This window comes from Oculina patagonica, chromosome 4 (genome assembly GCF_052425735.1).
Source record: "Oculina patagonica isolate OP01 chromosome 4, crgOcupat, whole genome shotgun sequence".
NCBI classification, from domain to species: domain Eukaryota; kingdom Metazoa; phylum Cnidaria; class Anthozoa; order Scleractinia; family Oculinidae; genus Oculina; species Oculina patagonica.
In genome coordinates, this window is record NC_135761.1 from 18,125,794 (window position 1) to 18,143,175 (window position 17,382).

At 36.8% G+C, this 17,382-nt stretch overlaps 3 protein-coding genes across 3 annotated transcripts; 2 read left to right on the forward strand and 1 right to left on the reverse strand.

Annotated features, from left to right (window-relative positions):
* Positions 1-24: 24 nt before the first annotated feature.
* On the forward strand, positions 25-4,697 carry LOC144651940 (ER membrane protein complex subunit 4-like). Its single transcript, XM_078512015.1, has 6 exons — positions 25-126; positions 204-291; positions 615-653; positions 1,604-1,757; positions 2,335-2,498; positions 3,209-4,697. Exons 1-6 carry the CDS (start codon positions 65-67, stop codon positions 3,242-3,244), a joined length of 543 nt encoding a protein of 180 aa, XP_078368141.1. The 5' UTR covers positions 25-64; the 3' UTR covers positions 3,245-4,697.
* A 231-nt stretch (positions 4,698-4,928) lies between these two features.
* On the reverse strand, positions 4,929-10,577 carry LOC144651939 (programmed cell death protein 6-like). Its single transcript, XM_078512014.1, has 7 exons — positions 10,496-10,577; positions 10,345-10,406; positions 10,207-10,251; positions 8,554-8,697; positions 8,186-8,200; positions 7,934-8,043; positions 4,929-6,321 (listed from the first exon to the last, which is right to left on the reverse strand). The coding sequence occupies exons 1-7, from the start codon at positions 10,558-10,560 to the stop codon at positions 6,220-6,222; spliced, it is 543 nt and encodes a 180-aa protein (XP_078368140.1). The 5' UTR covers positions 10,561-10,577; the 3' UTR covers positions 4,929-6,219.
* Positions 10,578-10,843: 266 nt separating this feature from the next.
* LOC144651941 (programmed cell death protein 6-like) lies at positions 10,844-14,925 on the forward strand. The gene is made up of 7 exons (XM_078512016.1): positions 10,844-10,949; positions 11,385-11,446; positions 12,325-12,369; positions 12,512-12,655; positions 13,256-13,270; positions 13,823-13,932; positions 14,669-14,925. Exons 1-7 carry the CDS (start codon positions 10,897-10,899, stop codon positions 14,774-14,776), a joined length of 537 nt encoding a protein of 178 aa, XP_078368142.1. The 5' UTR covers positions 10,844-10,896; the 3' UTR covers positions 14,777-14,925.
* Positions 14,926-17,382: the final 2,457 nt, after the last annotated feature.

The following is a 17,382-nucleotide window of genomic DNA, read 5'->3' on the forward strand; positions in this document are numbered from 1 at the left end:
TCACGTTTGTCCGGGAGAAAGGGACTGGACGCTATAAACTCACGATCAGTGCTACAAATCCAATATGGCGAATCGTTCGCTGTCGAGAAGGCCGACTAACAAATGGGCGATAGACTTGACTAGTCGGTAAGATCTACACAGCGTACAAGTATTTCGTTTCTTTGTTCTATTTTCTAACGTTTTTTCGCATTTTGTCGTTCTAGACCGCGCTATGTACCCGATAGACAGTATGTTCAACACAGCGACCTGCCTTCGCCTCCAGGCTACACAGAACACAAAGTTCAACCACATGTTTGTATTCATTGATTTTTCTCATAGAATAGTGACATATGCTATAATATATGTTATTTTTGGCTTATTACGGATTTTTAAAAACGAGATCAACCGCTGGGCGCTTTCTCAAAAGTGTAAATGAACAAATTAAATGCAAATTTAACGTTACCAATTACACTAATTTTTACTCCTGCTAAACTTTTGCTAATTAGTTCTTTTTTGCAACATTGTATGGTTGGTTTTTCTATTGTCTAGGTGTGCTTTTGAACTTTTCATAATCAAATATAAAACTACATGGCAGTGCCCCCTTAATTCATTGTTGTGATTTGCTTTTTCTCTAGGAATCACGGGAAGCAAACAGCACTCACCTTGTGGCAAAGGTATAATAAATACTTATTACGGTTTTCAGTAAAATGCGAACTCTGGAATTCAAAATCCAACTAACGATTGCGTTTTTCACTGCCATCGAACATAATTATGGCGACAGCCAACAAACCATGAAAAACAGAAACAAACAAAATGGATCGAAATCTACCAATCACAACTGACAGACTTGACCTTTTGACCCGAATGAAGTGAACTTCTGTTTCCAGAGAGGTCCGCTAAGATGATTGATGGCAGCAAAAAGTGTAAACCGTTGGTTGAGAATTGAATTTCAGAGTTCGCATTTCACTGAAAACCGCAATAAGCTTATTAAAAGTAGAAAGAAACCTGCACCTGTATTCACAGCGTGATGTACATATCAGACTGACAACTTGAAAGTTTATCAAGGATTTTACGATAAGAATGTATTTTGTTGTCAGTGCTGGTAATAATTTTCTTTCTGTAAAAGGACATGTGTCCTTCCAAACTTTTATTTTGAACGGATATATAAGAAAATTGGGGATTTCAAATCAAACGTGTTAAAAAAGTTTTCCAAGATGTAGTCACGTAAGTTCTCCAACATCATGTCCAAACATATTGCAAAATTGGCCAGACATTTTGGCAAATTTAATCGGACAGTGTCTGTAACCAACAGCAATTTCCAGCACTACTGGACATTACAGCCCAGGTTATATTTGGTTTAGGGGAGGGAGGGGGTACTCAGGATTTCGAATGGGGGCAAAAATCAATTACTTTACTTTTTTGTTTCGAGATAGATGGGCCTATAATCAGAGGGGGCTTATAACCGGAATTTTACGGTATGCATCAGAGTTAAGAAATGGCACAGCAATGATGGGTAACTTAACTCTGCACACACAATTCTTGGGGGGGGGGGGTGTGCTGTGTGTGCTATGACATGTGTTGTGTATGTCCAGGCTACAACCGAGCTGTTTTTTGTCATTTTCAGAAATCATGGGATTTAGCACTTGGACCATTCAAACAGATTCCAATGAATCTGTTTATTATGTACATGGCGGGTAATTCTATCTCCATCTTTCCCATCATGATGGTTGGTATGATGTTCCTGAGACCAGTCAAGGCTCTTCTGGCTGTCAAATCAAGTAAGAATGTTTTCTTTAAAGGGTTTGGATAGGATGAATGTCATGAGGCTTAAACTGTTCAACAGGCTGCAACTCCAATTCAGCCCATTTTTCAATCAAATAACAACTTCCCTGATATAAAATTATTGTGGGCTCAGCTGAGTTTCAAGATTCTCTACCTCCGCTACTGTATTGTCGAACATCCTCTTCCTGAATATGACATATAATGTGTATAAACAGATAATTAAGTCCTAAGAATATGCAAAACAATGTTTTCAAAATTAATATCGAATAACAAACAGAATCACTTGATAGCTCTGCTCAATAGCTTTGATACAAATGGTCACACACACTAGGCTTTTATCCACAGACTTTAAAGTTAGAACCACCTTGTACAGCATAATAAACAATACCATATAAAAGTAGAGCTAACTAGCTTTCGTTTTAATGGTCACACATCAGGGTTTTTATCCCCAAAGTTAGAATCACCTTATGCAGCATAATAAACATACCACGTAAAAAGATCTATTCAATGGTTTTCATTTCATTTGAATGATCACACAAAGATTTCACTTAAAGGCTGAATTTTCTTTTCCAGCATTTGTATCGTTGGAAGGAGAACATGATCATGTCATTCTTCAAAAGTTTTTCTATCTCCTTGGAAACCTGTCCTTGGTTGCACTGGCCCTGTATAAATGTCACTCCATGGGACTGTTACCAACTGCTACATCTGACTGGTTGGCATTCATGGAACACAAAACTGTAAGTAATTTTCACCCAAAAAGCAGCTATGTTGTAAAATATACATGTAGCTAGCTATTTTGCTGTGTGTGAAATTTCCTTCAAATGGAATGACATCTCAAAGTAATTAAATATGTTGTGAAACAACAAAGGAATAAAAAACAATAATTGAACAAGAATGGTTACAATATTGTGGAAGATAGACAGAGTTGGATAACAAGTTATAAGATTGAAATTTCAAAGCTGATTTTTTTGTGGGAGAGTGAGGAGAACTTGGTTTATGTCAAGCCTTCCAGAGATCCTTTATTATTTATTTTTATAGAGAATGTAGATCTTATGTAAAATCACTGCTATTTGCCAACACTGCAATGATGTGCCAAACTACTTCCAAGGTATTAACTTTTAGAGAAGTGTGATTTACAGTGAAATCTTGTTTGTTACTGTTCTACAATCTATATTATTATTAGGTGGTTTTCACTTAGTAGTGACAGAATCAGAAGCAAATTGTATTTGTACGTTTCCACCCAAATTTCATACTTATTACAAAGATCAGAGTGCGTTGAGCTTTGCAATTTTGCTTCCCATTTGAAGCATTATTATGACTGAGGTCTCTTCTGCTTCTGCTTCTGACTTCTCTTCCAATTCTGTCACTACTGAAAAACAGTATAAACAGCTGGTGCAAGGATAAAGTTAACAGTTGTAAAATAATATTTTAATTTTCTATTTTGCAGAGGCTTGAGTATAGTGGTGGTGGATTCATTCTTTAGCAGCAAACAAACATGTGCACCATTGAATGCTGCATTTTTCTGGAACTCGACCCATAGTCTGTATTCACTTAAAAATAACAACCTTGCTATCCTGCAAGTAGTACAAATTCTGTCTAAAATTTCGAGCTTAGCCGCCAGACTATTTGGCAGGAGGCCACTTGAAGCCCTGTAGTACATACCCGGTAATAGTGTTGTCATGGTTTTCGATAGGCTATTGAAATTTGTAGGCTTTTATGAATAAAACAAAATACAGTTGAGCCTCTCCTTTTGGACACCTGTTAAATATGGCCACCTTCCTGTTGCGAACGGTGCACTAGGTCCAAAAGAGTTCATTTGAACTCTACCTCTGTTATACGAAAAAACTGCCATAATACAGACATTCTCCAATGTCTCTTTAGTGTCTGTATTAAAGAGGTTCAACTGTACTGGTAACATTTTCCCCATAATATTCCTAAAAGATGCAGTCATGGTATAACTACGGTATTTATTGTAAAAATATGTTTGGAAAAATCATTAGCTGATGAAGGAATTCCACAATGAAATTGGCTGATACATCTACCGGTAAATGTAATTTATGGTACTTTTCAAATAAAATCTAGTATGGAATCTAAGCCAAGTGATGAATTTTCCTTGGACACATAATATCAGAAGAACATATAACCTATATTAACTTCTATTGAATAGCATTATAAAGTGTTTGAGGAATTGCACGTGCTATGATTGGTCAGTTCTAATTCATTACAGCTCCATAAAGCATGTGTGTGACATAAGCCGCTTTCTTTATGGAGCGGCTTATGCCATGAGTTTGAGTGCGAGTAATTTCTTAACATCTTATAAAAGAAATAAAAACTTTCTACTTGTTCACTGTTGAGTTGTATAAGCACTTGGGAATTTTTAAGAACACTTGAGAAGTGCGATAAGCCCTTAGCTGTGCATCATGCTTCTTTTCACACTTCTCTCATGTTCTTAAAAATTCCTGCCTACTTATGTTATTCAACGAATTATGCATTCGGGTGCATTCGGATGTGTTTCTTTATTATTTTATGAAAAAGAAAGACAGCCACTCACAATGTAAGAATTCTTTGGAATGAGCAGTTTGTTTATATACATGTAGGTTGCCACTTTCTATTAAACTGTTATCTGCAGATGAGCATTATTAATGTAAATTGTAATGTTGACTTTCCTTTAAATAAAATAAAGAATCAGTTAATTAACAGGTTGTTGTTTGAGGGTTTTTTTTTAGGGATCTGAACTGAAGGAGAATTTAACTTATTAGGGTTTGCTTTCCAGAAGGAAGAAAGATCTGTTAACCATTGCATCATTAGTTTATGCTATGGAAGTAATGAACTGGCCAATGTATAACCGGTATTAGTAATGTAAGTGCTCTAATGTCCGTCGACAATGACGGGTGTTACTTTTGGAACTTCATGGTAATTTCCATCCCCTGCAATTAGGAAATCTGGGATTCATGTCAAAAAATTCCTACCTTCCTATTATGTAGAGAGATTAGGTAATGCAGTGTTTGTTACATGTATTTCTTTTGCTGACAATTTTAACCAAGAAGAATGACCAGCAAACTGGGGACTCCACTACATCTTTGTGGATGTGTTATGTCATCAGAATTAAGTTTCTTTACTCCTTTTCAAATTGCTGGACTGCAAGGCTCCAGGGAATAAAACCATAATTATCAGGAATGAGTAATATCTTTATTGCATTTCCTTAACCCTCAGGTCACAGCACAGTGTAGAACTTTATTAAATATAATTTCAGAAATGACCTACACGTTTACCACTAGTTAGTGCAGAATGCACTATTGTGATGGTTTGTTGGGGCTGTCGTCCGCTAACCCGCTAGTGCGCTAAGGTGTAAACTTTAATAGTCAATTAATTAATTAATATCAATTAATTAATTATTCCTGTGGAGGGGGTTGGGGTGGGAGCACCTGACCATACCCCCCAAGTAAAATGTGAAGCACATCTACGTTACTTTTATATGAGGATCTCCAAGGTATATATTTGTTTCAGTAAAACATTTGCTCTCCTTGTGGTACTACTCAACGTAATTTACACCAAACGCATGCGCAGATTAGTCTACGTTGTTTTCTGGAACTATCATGAACATCGCTTTTACTGCGTGTTTGCGGTAGGCTGCAGACTTCTTGGCGCCAAGTAAAAACCGCAAATTAATTAGATTAGATTTTGAGACTTTCACAGCGCTTTCGTAATTAGGTATGCAAAAAATTGCACCGGGATTTTCGGCGTGAACACCTGACAACCAGGAAACAAATATCCTAGCTGTACTGTGTTTTAAAAAACCTGTCGAAAAATATGTTTTTTGATTAGATTTGTTTCTTTAGTTTTTGAGAATCGTCTTTCGTGCAGTCTAAACCGTAACTTAATTAAATTAAACAAATGTCATCGATGCCGCCGTAAAACAAACAAAAAACAAAGTTTCATGTTATCGCATTTTCAAGGAAGACAAAAGTATTTTGTTACAAACGAACAAAAGTGTCGTGTTACGGTTGCAAAGATTAGCGTAAGGAACACCTGGGAAAGTAGCCTGTGAACAGTTTTTTCCGAAAGTAAAATAAAGCAAATAAACACGAACATATATAAAACATCATACTTTCAATTGTTCCATATTGCATTCTGCACTTACCAAATCATCGAGATTTTTTTTAATATTGGACTTGACAATCTCATCTAAGTTATAGAAGCCTACAAGTTTTTTTTTGTCACTGGACAATGGATAGCCTGCGAATGCAGATGTATTTCTGGCTGTCTTTTCTTCTCGCCAAAAAGTAGAGAAATGACAGCTCAAAATACATCTGCGTTCCCAGGCTAAAAAATGGATTGATACATTCGTGCCTACATGAAATAACCACTCTCTTACAAGGGATAAGAATCCTTACTCTCACATTTAACAACACTGTTCTAGGCATACAGCAGTAGCATACTACAAGCAAAACAATGTATCTATGTTTTAAGGCTGAATACTAAAGACAAGAACTGTTCATAGTTGATTGTGATCCATCCATTCCTGTTTGTGTCAAAGCCCTGAAATGCATTTGTTAACATCTGAAAATAAAAAAACAAGAAAGTGTTAGTTCAATTATGACGAGAATATTATTACAGGGATCCTGTCTCACAACACATTTTATGGGAGTGAATTACTGTGACCAAAAACTGTACTGTTTCCAGAGCCAATTAGCAGGTAAGGCTTGGGGTGTGCACCAGGAGAGGAGGGGGTCTCGTTTAAGGTTTCGGGATGATCAATGGAAAATTTGAATTAAACCCCCTAACTAGAGCAGTTTTCAATTGAGTGTAGTAAAACCAAAACCCAAGTTATTACTCTGGCCAATCAAAAAGGACCCAGACAATCTAGTAAACCAAACAAAACTTGAAGCAAATACATGTAGCTGGCACGAAGCGCGGGAAAAAGTGCACAAGCGAGTCACGATTGGTTTTGGTTTTACTCCTGATTGACTGAGAAAGTGGCACGAGATTTTTAAACCAATCATTAAGCGTAGTAATGCAAAACCAAAGCAAACGCAATTTACTTTCGACACAAGAGAAAAACGCTCTATGCCCTAAAGGAGACCAATCTGGACATGGCTGAAGCTTTTTTGACCCCTAAAAGATACCATGTTTCATGCCTGAACAGTTGACTGCCAACACAGTATGGCAAGTGCATACAAGTTGAACTTGCAAACAGACTTGCATTGACTGGCCAAAACGGACTCACAAACTGTCAAGTGCACACAAGTTGTCAAAAAAACCATTTCAATGCTTCTGTGCACACTGCAATTCAGTTCTTGAAGCAAACAGCAAAACTTGCGTTGGGGGGCCAAACGGTGAAAAACGTGTTAATTTGGGTGCAAATTTGATCCCGACCCAAGTAAGTGCAAGTCAACCCAAGCGCACACAAGTCCTGGCTGAACGGAGACGCAAGTAGATGCAAGTTGAAAACTTGTGTCCACATCTGCAGAGGTTCTTGCCATTTGGCCAGGGTTTAAAAATATCAGTATTCTGCCCTCAACACCCAGCTAAGCAAGACAATATCCTTATTAAACATTCCTAAGTGAAATGTTGAGCATCCCTGTCCCTTCCCTGTGGAAGTCCCATATTAGGGTGTGTGGGGTGAGGAGAGGGGGGAGTGGGTGGGGTTGAGGGGTTGTGGGCAGTAGGAGATTGTACATCTTGCATTAATTTTTTAGCCAGAAAAAACTTACCTTTTTCGTGTCTTTGATTTACATTACAAGTGAAGTAATATAAAATAGTGAAAAAAATTATTCTACATGACACGAGCGTGAGACAAAGAAAAAATCTGAGTCCCCGACGGAAATTGAACCCATGGCCTCCCAGATACCGGTTGGGAGCTCTAACCAACTGAGCTACGTGAGACTCGCTGTGAGCTAGGCCATTTACTAGGTTAATAAGTGACACGCGTCCTGCATACTGCTAGGATCAGCAATGTCGAAATCATCAAATTTGTAGCAAATAATAAAGATGGTAGATTTTAAACTCGGTGATAAATAGTGAAGAAATTATTCTACATGACACGAGCGTGGGACAAAGACTCTTTGTCCCACGTTCGTGTCATGTAGAATAATTTCTTCACTATTTATCACCGAGCTTAAAATCTACCATCTTTGTTATTTACTAATATAAAATAATTTGTCAAACTGACCTGTATTACCACACAGCACTGAATGAAATCATCAAAACTGACAACTCCACGACCACTCCTGTCAAACTTCCTGATCAAAATGTCATAAAATCTCTCTGACAATCTGTAGCCTGCAATGGAAAAATAATACAAAGTCAAATAATATTTGGTGTGGGCAAGAAGAATAAATAAATAAAAAATTAATTAATAATTTAATGTGCTAAATAAGTTTTATAGGTTTACATAATCTTCATGCATAATTAATTTACTTACCAAAACTAGTCAAAGCTGCAAAACAAAGAGAAAAACAATGCTTAGATGAAAATGCAGCAAGAAATAATGTTATTTAATATTTCAAAACATTCTTTGAGGCTGTTGTACTGAGTACCTGTACCTTGGATACTTCATAATCATCATAACAAAAATCGCTCCAATCATTGGACTGTTGTTTTATCACAAGATTATTAAACCAACTTTGAATCATACTGCCCTCTTTTTCTCACTTTTCCTGTCAAAATTCAGACATTTTTCATTACTGGGCTTTCTTCAACAAATTTGCATGTTTTATGTAGCCTGAGGAATGCCACACTTTTTGACAATCCCTCCCTAACCCCAGAATACAAATTAAGCATTATTGGCACCTGTCTGAAGCTCTTTCTTGTCTATGGATCCAGAGTTATCTCTGTCATAAGTTCTGAATGTATTTTGCCAGTCTGTTATGTATTTCCACAGAGCGGCAAACTCTTGAAAATTGATGGTCCCATTTTGGTCACGATCGAACATTCCTGCAAAAAAATATTACAGAAATTATCTCATTAATAACAGTGATCTGAAATGTATTTTAACATTTAACATCCTGGGTATTTTCAGGTCTAGGTTTGGCTTTTGGGACCTAGTTTTTCTTGTAAAATATATGGCTTAACTCTGTTCCTCCCCATCACTTTTTAACCCAAGTATCCCCTCTGAGATGTGGGAAGGATACTGGTAAATGGTTACAGATCAAGCAGTCTAGGTTCCAGCCCTGGCCAGGCTCAATGCCTCTCTCCACCCACAGGTGTGTAAATGGGTACCAGCAAATTCAATGCTGGGAGGGAGATTTACAACTCCTGGGCCCGGTTGTTCAAAAGAGGGTTAACTCCTCACCTCGGGTTAAATCGACTTAACCTCCGGTTAATTTTATCCGCAGGTTAGTTCTGTTGTTCAAAGGTAAGTTAACACTAACCTTGGGGTAAACAGTGGGTTAAATCGTTAACCTCGGATTAAATAGTAAAATTCAATATATATCATGTCTGCGAATTCTTTCTTTGCCACGAAATTCAAATTTTTCCACTTTTTTCGCGAACTTCGTGTACAGTCCGCATTTCCACGCCGACAGTATTTATCGCCACAGTAATTTCTTGCCATACGTCGTTTTTTTTTTTTTGTCATTCTGTAAAATGATCAAGTTCTTCTCTACTTTGTCCGTTAAAACGGCTATTTGGGTTGCGCTAAAGCCTTGTTTTCTCGCCTTGCGTGCAGGTGCAGGTGTCGCGAAAGCTATTTTTACCGCTGGACGAAATAAAACAGACAAACAAAGAATATTATGGGATGCTATCCGCGGGTTAGCGCGCGTAACCCGGGGTTAACTAACCGGCCAGCTAAACGTGATTTGAACAACACCATTTTATCCTCGGGTTAATAAACCTGCGGTTAAGAAATTTTACCTCTGGTTTAGCTCTAACCCAAGGTTAATTTAACCCTCTTTTGAACAACCAGGCCCTGGTCCCTTCATGCTTTGGAAACCCAAGATCAGTAAATGCTGGTATAATGGACTACTGAGTTTTTACACTTTGTTTACCCCCACCCCCTGGGAATGGTTCAGAAAGGCTGCAGGATACGAAAGTTGCTGAAAAAGAATACTGAAAATGAGAGAAACTCAAGAGAAAGATTATAAAACTGAAAGCTGTATAGTTCAAGCAACTAAACAAAACAGCTTTATAGCATAAAAAATTCCGAAATGACTTGGTGTATTAAAGACCAGCGTTTGTGAGAAAGATTTGACGCCCATATTATTGACAACGGGTAATCTTATGTTCAAGTAGCATGATATTCATTGAGGTCAAGTCTGACAATTTTTGGTACAGAAAAAACGATAATGTCCTGCGCAGCGTTAATTTAAATGAACACATTGGATTAAATGTAAAGTTTAACGCTGGAAAGTTCAATGTAAAATACTAAACGTTTAGTATTTTACATTGAACTTTCCAGCGTTAAACTTTACATTTAATCCAATGTGTTCAATTTTTGGTACAGACCGATCATTTGTCGCACAGTCTCCGGGTTAAAGGGTGTCCAAGTCCCTGTTGAAAAATGAAATGTAATCAGCGATCTAGGCATGTACAAAATAAGTAACACAAGTTTGATCAAACTCAAGAATAAAAAAAAAACTGTACCGTTTGACAGCGCTTGTTGGAGTTCGTTCGTTGATATCGCACCGCTTCTGTCTTTATCCACCCTGCAAATCACACAAAAAAAAAATGTCAAAAAGTACTTTAGCTACTCTTCTATTTAAATCTATTAGTTATAGTTTGTTCTTGTTGTTACCTCTGGAAAACGTTCCACAAGAAGTTTTGATCGTGTTGAGGCGGTGCATGCCCGTAGTACGCCATGATTAGAATGCAATGTCCCGAAATAGCGCGGTGGCATAGCTGTTGCAAAAAGAGAGTCTATCGGAGGGGTGGGTGCTGAAGAATTAACATGGACTCATCGAATGATAACCATTATTTTCTGAGTTAAATGTAGTCTATTAATATCTAGATAATGTTAAATTCGTTTAAATTCTTACATTTTTCCTGATTTATGTTTCTTTTAAATCAACATTATAATTAACAATTTGATAAAAACTTACACCTACCCTGTTGGTGCGTATTTCGCTTCCCTCCCCATTGCGCCCCGATTTCCTCATTCATATCCTTTGAAGCACATTTATTTATGTGACATTCGTCATGGCTGCGAGAGTATCTGTGGATAGAAATTTTCTCTGGAATATATTCTCCAAGTAAGTGCTAATAATCAAATACTCTTTTGTACTAATAAAATTGCAATTTAGCTAGCTAAGCTAGTAACATCCGACGATTTAGATTGTAAACCTAAACTCTTACTTTTAATTAGCTGCTTGTAAACAAGCTTACAAAATTTTAAGTTTCCTAATCTTTGAAAGAACTTAATATTCGGATTCTTCTATTTCTTTGTCAGAGGTAGGGCATGTTTTGCTTCTAGATTCTTTCAACCTCAGTATAGTATGTACTGCAAACAATCATGTACTTAAAGTACATTTATTTTAATGTACAGAACTGTATTTGTGCATTGCGTTATATAGATTATTAATTGTCAGTGTTGATTATTAATGACGAACTTATATATTTAAGCTTAACTCATTGAATTTAAATGAAAAAAGTATACAACATTAACAACCAATTAAATTGTTTTGTAGAATTGATAAAGACAGAAATGGATCCATTACAGCTGATGAACTGCAACAAGCACTGTCAAATGGTAATCAGGGTTACTAAATTATTAAGGCAGTGTATTAGTACACACTAGTATACCTGCCAACTTTTTCTGGGTCAAAAGCGTGAGATTTTTATCCCGAGAGTGCCAGAATTTCCGAAGATGATCATACGAGAATGTCCGAAGTTTCCCGAAGACGTTCGAAGTATTCCGAAGACGTTCCGAGCATATCTTGATCACAGACGTGTTTGCCAAACACGACTTCATTCTCAATGCTTTTCTTGACAAAACTCTAAGATTTCAGGGGAAAGTATCGTCATGTACTCATTTTACACGGAGTTTTCGTTTCTTGCATAATGGTTTGCGTTTACATTTTTTGGAAAAGGGGGGGTGTGTCGGTTATGGTTATTATAACTCACATTTTTTCAACCAGGAGTGAGAAGGAGTGAATTTTGGTATCTTTTAGGGGTTTCAACTAGCTTGAGCCATGCCCAGATTGGTCTCTTTCAGGGGTTCTTTTCAAAATTACTGACGAACATACCTATATCTGGTAACTTCAGGTATTGGTTATTTAATCCACCACATATTCAGCTGTGACAAGGTCACCTAGTGTGCCAACCCCACGAATTATTGAAATTGATAATAAGCCTGGCTCACATGTGCCATGCAAAAGCAAATGAAAACACAAGAGATGTTCACACATAGAACGCAACACAAGGAACGTGAGATATGCAGACACAGTTAAAGTCTTTCTCCAACATGGTGGACAAGTCATGCTTCACTTGCTTGCATTTGCACTAAACCTAGTTTACATGTATGACGCAAATGTAAACACAAGGAAACATGTGTGAACTACTTACCTACTAATTCAGACATATTATAAAAAAATAGATTACTTTTGACTAATGTCTTTTCTTTTCTAGGAACATGGACACCATTTAATCCTGAAACAGTACGGCTCATGATTGGTATTTATCTGCTTTTTTTAAGTTTGAGTCAATAAATAATACATCTATGTTCCTGTTATAGAAAAAGGAATGATGTGATTGTTTTCTGACTGTTTATTTTATATTTAAATTAATTTTATTTTTATTTCCTAATCTTCTTTAGGTATGTTTGATCGAGATAACTCAGGCGCAATAGAGTTCAATGAGTTCTATGCTTTGTGGCAGTACGTAACAGACTGGCAAAAAACATTTAGAAGTTATGATCAGGACAACTCTGGAACCATTGATAGGCAAGAACTAAAGACAGGTACTACCGGGTATTTAAACATTTGTCCTGGACTGAATGATTTGATCAAGACTGTAATGAATGCATGTATAGATAATAAATGTTTTCCTTGGGGACATAAACTGAAAGAAGGCGTCTTGCCTTCTTTTCACTTCTTCTTTTGACAACGAATGAACAACCAGAAAGTTTTTTATACAGGAAGGCTCTGCCTGAGGTTGAAACCCTTTTCCTTTCATAGACCATTTTTGATAGATACAGTACCGGTAACTCTTTTGTATACCTTTGATGGAGAATGGTACCCCTGTCACATACCTACAGTCCAAGGACTGCATTTAATAATTTTCTAAATTTTTCAGTTGAATAACCCCTTAATATAAATGAATCAGCCATTTGGTGGGTATTTTAAAGATGATTTACAAGGTATTTTTTAGTTTCTTATATACCAGGTAATCCTACTCATGAAAGCCCTTCTGCTACTCTTTTATATACCTGCAGCCTGAAGAATGCACCCCCTTCTCAACTTGCACTTGACTGTAAAGTTTAATTTGATGCATGCTGAAAACTAGTTTCATTAGTGTAAATTCAATTATTAACACATTTTGTTTCTGTTTTTGTTCACAGCCCTTACAAACTTTGGTAAGTTTGATACTGTTTTGTATAACACTTTTCCATAATTTTTGGCAATCTTGTTCATTCCAGAAAGTTGCCATCAACAGCACTAAGAAAAGCCATGGTGTATCTTTTTCAGAAGTAACAATTTGATTCTGTCAAAAAGTAATTCTGTCATTGTTTCATAAATTGAAAGAAAAACCGAAGGGAACTCAAATGAATGGCCATGAATTTGAAAGTAATGAGAATTCTGGAGTTCCCTGTATGGTTTGGTCCCCAAATTTAGGGAAAATTGACAAAATCCACACTACATTATTTTGTAAATTGTAAATGTTAATGTTAAATTCAATGCGTTATTGCGGTCTTTGTTAGTTTTTCTGTACAGTTTTGCAGTTATCAGACCCCCTTTATGCACCCCCCTCTTTAAGTACCTATAAAAGTGACAGTTTCTCCTATCCATTTGTATTATCTGTCTACATTATTCTACTACTCTTTTTCTCTACAGACTAAACTTTCTATATACCGGTATATGAAGGTTTTGAAGCTGTGCTCAATTTTTATCTTGTTGTAACTCCTCAGGTTACAGGCTGTCAGAAAGTATGTACACCCTTCTTATCACAAAGTTTGATCGGATTGGCAGGGGCTCAATTACCTTTGATGACTTCATCCAATGCTGCATTGTATTACAGGTAAGAGAGGGGCAAAATAATCAGGGATTGGGAGGGAAATAAGTGGGGGGAGGGGAACCTCTTCTGACTCCCCCCTCTTTTCTTATCCATTTCTCCCCCATCCCCCCCCCCCACCACATCACCACCCCCTCCCCTTCCTGGATTGCACCTGCTATGCATGCTACTGGCAACATGGCTTAAATATTTTAATGTTCTTCAATTTATTATTTATTATTTTTAAATATTGTTAGCTTACCATAGTACATGTACCATTTTCCTCAAATAATTAGGTAAAATATTTGAATCGCTTCCCTCAAATGATACACCCCTGCCCTCTTACCCCTTTGAATAATCAACCCCTTCCCTCTACCTCCCCTTTCTCTAACCCCCCCCCCCCCCTTTTCAAGTTAAATAGTGTAGAACCCTGTAACTAATGTTTCCGTTCTTTTTTTTGGATTTACAACTGGGATAGGAAGATAAGTCATAACAAGAAAGTCATAACAAAACCAAGTTGAGAACACTCAGAAAGATTATGTTTAGTATATTTGAGGCACTGATAACTTTATGATTAAAGGGGATACTGTTGAATAAACGCCCCCAATTGTAACATTGAGGTGGTATATGAAAAGGGATTGCAGCTTTTGTAGAGAATGCAGTGCAACTCTTCTTGCTTACCCTTCCCCGGCTCTTCTTTGCCCCACTCCTTGTTTGATAATTTTTATTAAGCAGTTTATTTTATCAAATGAATTTCTCTCAGATTCTGACGAATTCCTTCAGAACCCGCGATTACAATCAGAATGGCTGGATAACAATAGGATACGAAGACTTCCTCTCAATGGCATTCAGCCTAAAAATGTCAAAATAGGTCCTTTTTTCTGCCTAACTTGTAACCTTTTAGGAATGTCTTGTAAGAACTGTAATTTTGTCGTGGGACAACTGAACAGCAAATTTTAACCTGCCAAATTGCATTAGGCAGTGTTGTTGATACACATCAAAAATATTTTTGAACTCAGCACAGGGTTGGAAATTAGCGCTCGCCCACTCGCCCAGGCGAGTGTGAAAACAGTCGGGCGAGTACAAATCACGGATCACTCGCCCGGTTTGGCGAGTATGATTTTCAATAAATTATTCAAAATAAGAGTTACCTTTTACTTTCCACTTTACAATAATCTACTCTATCTACAAGCCAATAGCTTTCCAAAATTCTGAAATCTCCAACAAGGCAGACAAGGTTGTGTTTGCGTTCGTAAACAGACAAAAATGGCTTCCGTTTGGTGATTTTTACATGATGGACTTGCTTATAGAAAGTAATACCTCTGGTCATAAATAAACTGACTCGTCCACCGAGCCGCGAAACAAGGCAAGATGGCTATTTTCCCGCCTCTTTTTCTGTACAGTTTCAACACAAACTACAGGAATTTAGGAATACGTATCAAATAAAACTGCATTTCAACTTTTGAAGTAAGTGTGCTCGTGTTTTTGTTGTGGAGTAAGGTCTATTTTTGTTGATTTTTCGTTAAAGAAATAAATTTCAGTCTGTATCGCGATCGACCACCACGGTAGCAAAGTGTGATAAAACATGATAAAAAATTAAGTTGTACATTTTATAAGTAGGCGGAGGGGGACTAAATTTTCTCTTTAGGATCCTGGGCGAGTGAAAACTGATCTGGGCGAGTGCAATTTGAAGGTCACTCGCCCAGATGGCGAGTGCTCCGAAATTTTAGTTTCCAACCCTGTCAGCAGATGGAGCAGAATTTGTTGAAGACAACTGCTTTCAAGAAGAAATTTATTATCAGGGAGAAAATGTATTAAATGTATTAATATTACAATGACCATGCCTGACCGTCCAGGCATCATCATTCCCAGCACTGAGGATCATAGTACTTTGAGTAAAATACCTCATAAGTTTGTATGACAAACAAATGGAAATTGAATCTATATTTTAAAACGTCCTTGTATTCTTTAGAAGCAAGTTATGGAATATATGTTTAGTTATTTAGGTGCTTTGGAGACTTCTATAGACTTCTATAGCGCACAACAACAAGTAAAGCAGATGCGTGGATGATATCATCCTTGCCAAATATTTTAAAAACAGGCGTCGTAATTTTAAAAAAAAAAAACAATATTGAAGATTATGCGAAGCTGTGAATTTAATGTACAGAATATGCAACAAGAACTTAAAGTTTTTTTAAGAGTTTATGAATAATGCTAGTTGAAAACTATGTAATTATACTAGGTCATTTTAGTCTAGAGCATATTTACATATAATAAAGATCTAGATGCGAAGCTCGTCTTGTGCAGTAGTGTTTTTCAAACAACGTATTTAGGGCCTTTTTACATGAGAGTTTTCGTCCCGGAATGACTTTCGTCCCGGGATGAATTCATCTCGGTGTCTGGTCATTTTCTTGTTGCTGTCTACATGATGGTACATGATTTCGTCCCGGGATGAACTTATCCTGGGACGATTTCATCCCTGTCCTAAGCACCGGGATGAAATGTCATCCCGGGATGAAACGTGACGAAAAACGCCATGTAAACAGTCTTTCCGGGATGAAATATAACGTAATGTAAGCACAGACGAGATGAATTCAACTCGGGTGGGACAACTTAGTCCCAGTATCCCGGGATGAATACGCACATGTAAACGGGATGAAACTCATCTGTAAAGAGGCCCTTACCTTCGACTTCATATAGAGGCTCAAGTGAGTGTTACTGAGCTTTAAATTTTTTTGTTGTGCAGACAAGCACTCCCTATAAAGTGAACCTCACCTTAGTACGTAACTGCAATGTAATGATATATATATCAAAGCAAAGTAAAAGTAAAGCTAAATGTATTAATTAATGTTGAAGCTTAGTAATGCAAAGTATGAGTAAATAACTGAAGTAAGGTTTAAAGTAAGGTAAAGGATAGTAAATGCCGTAATGTATAAAGTAAATGACGTAAGGGAACGTACATGACGCAAAGTAACGAAAATGACGTAAAATAATGTAAATAACGAAAGGTAACGTAAATGACGTAAAGTAACGTAAATGACGAAAAGTAACGTAAACTAATGTAAATGACGTAAAATAACGTAAATGACGTAAAGTAATGTAAATGACGTAAAGTAACGTAAATGACGTAAAGTAACGTAAATGACGTAAACTAATGTAAATGATGTAAAATAACGTAAATGACGTAAAGTAATGTAAATGACGTAAACTAATGTAAATGATGTAAAATAACGTAAATGACGTAAAGTAATGTAAATGACGTAAAGTAACGTAAATGACGTAAAGTAACGTAAATGACGCAAAGTTACGTAAACTAATGTAAATGACGTAAAGTAACGTAAATGACGTAAAGTAATGTAAATAACGAAAGGTAACGTAAATGACGTAAAGTAATGTAAATAACGAAAGGTAACGTAAATGACGTAAAGTAACGTAAATGACGCAAAGTTACGTAAACTAATGTAAATGACGTAAAGT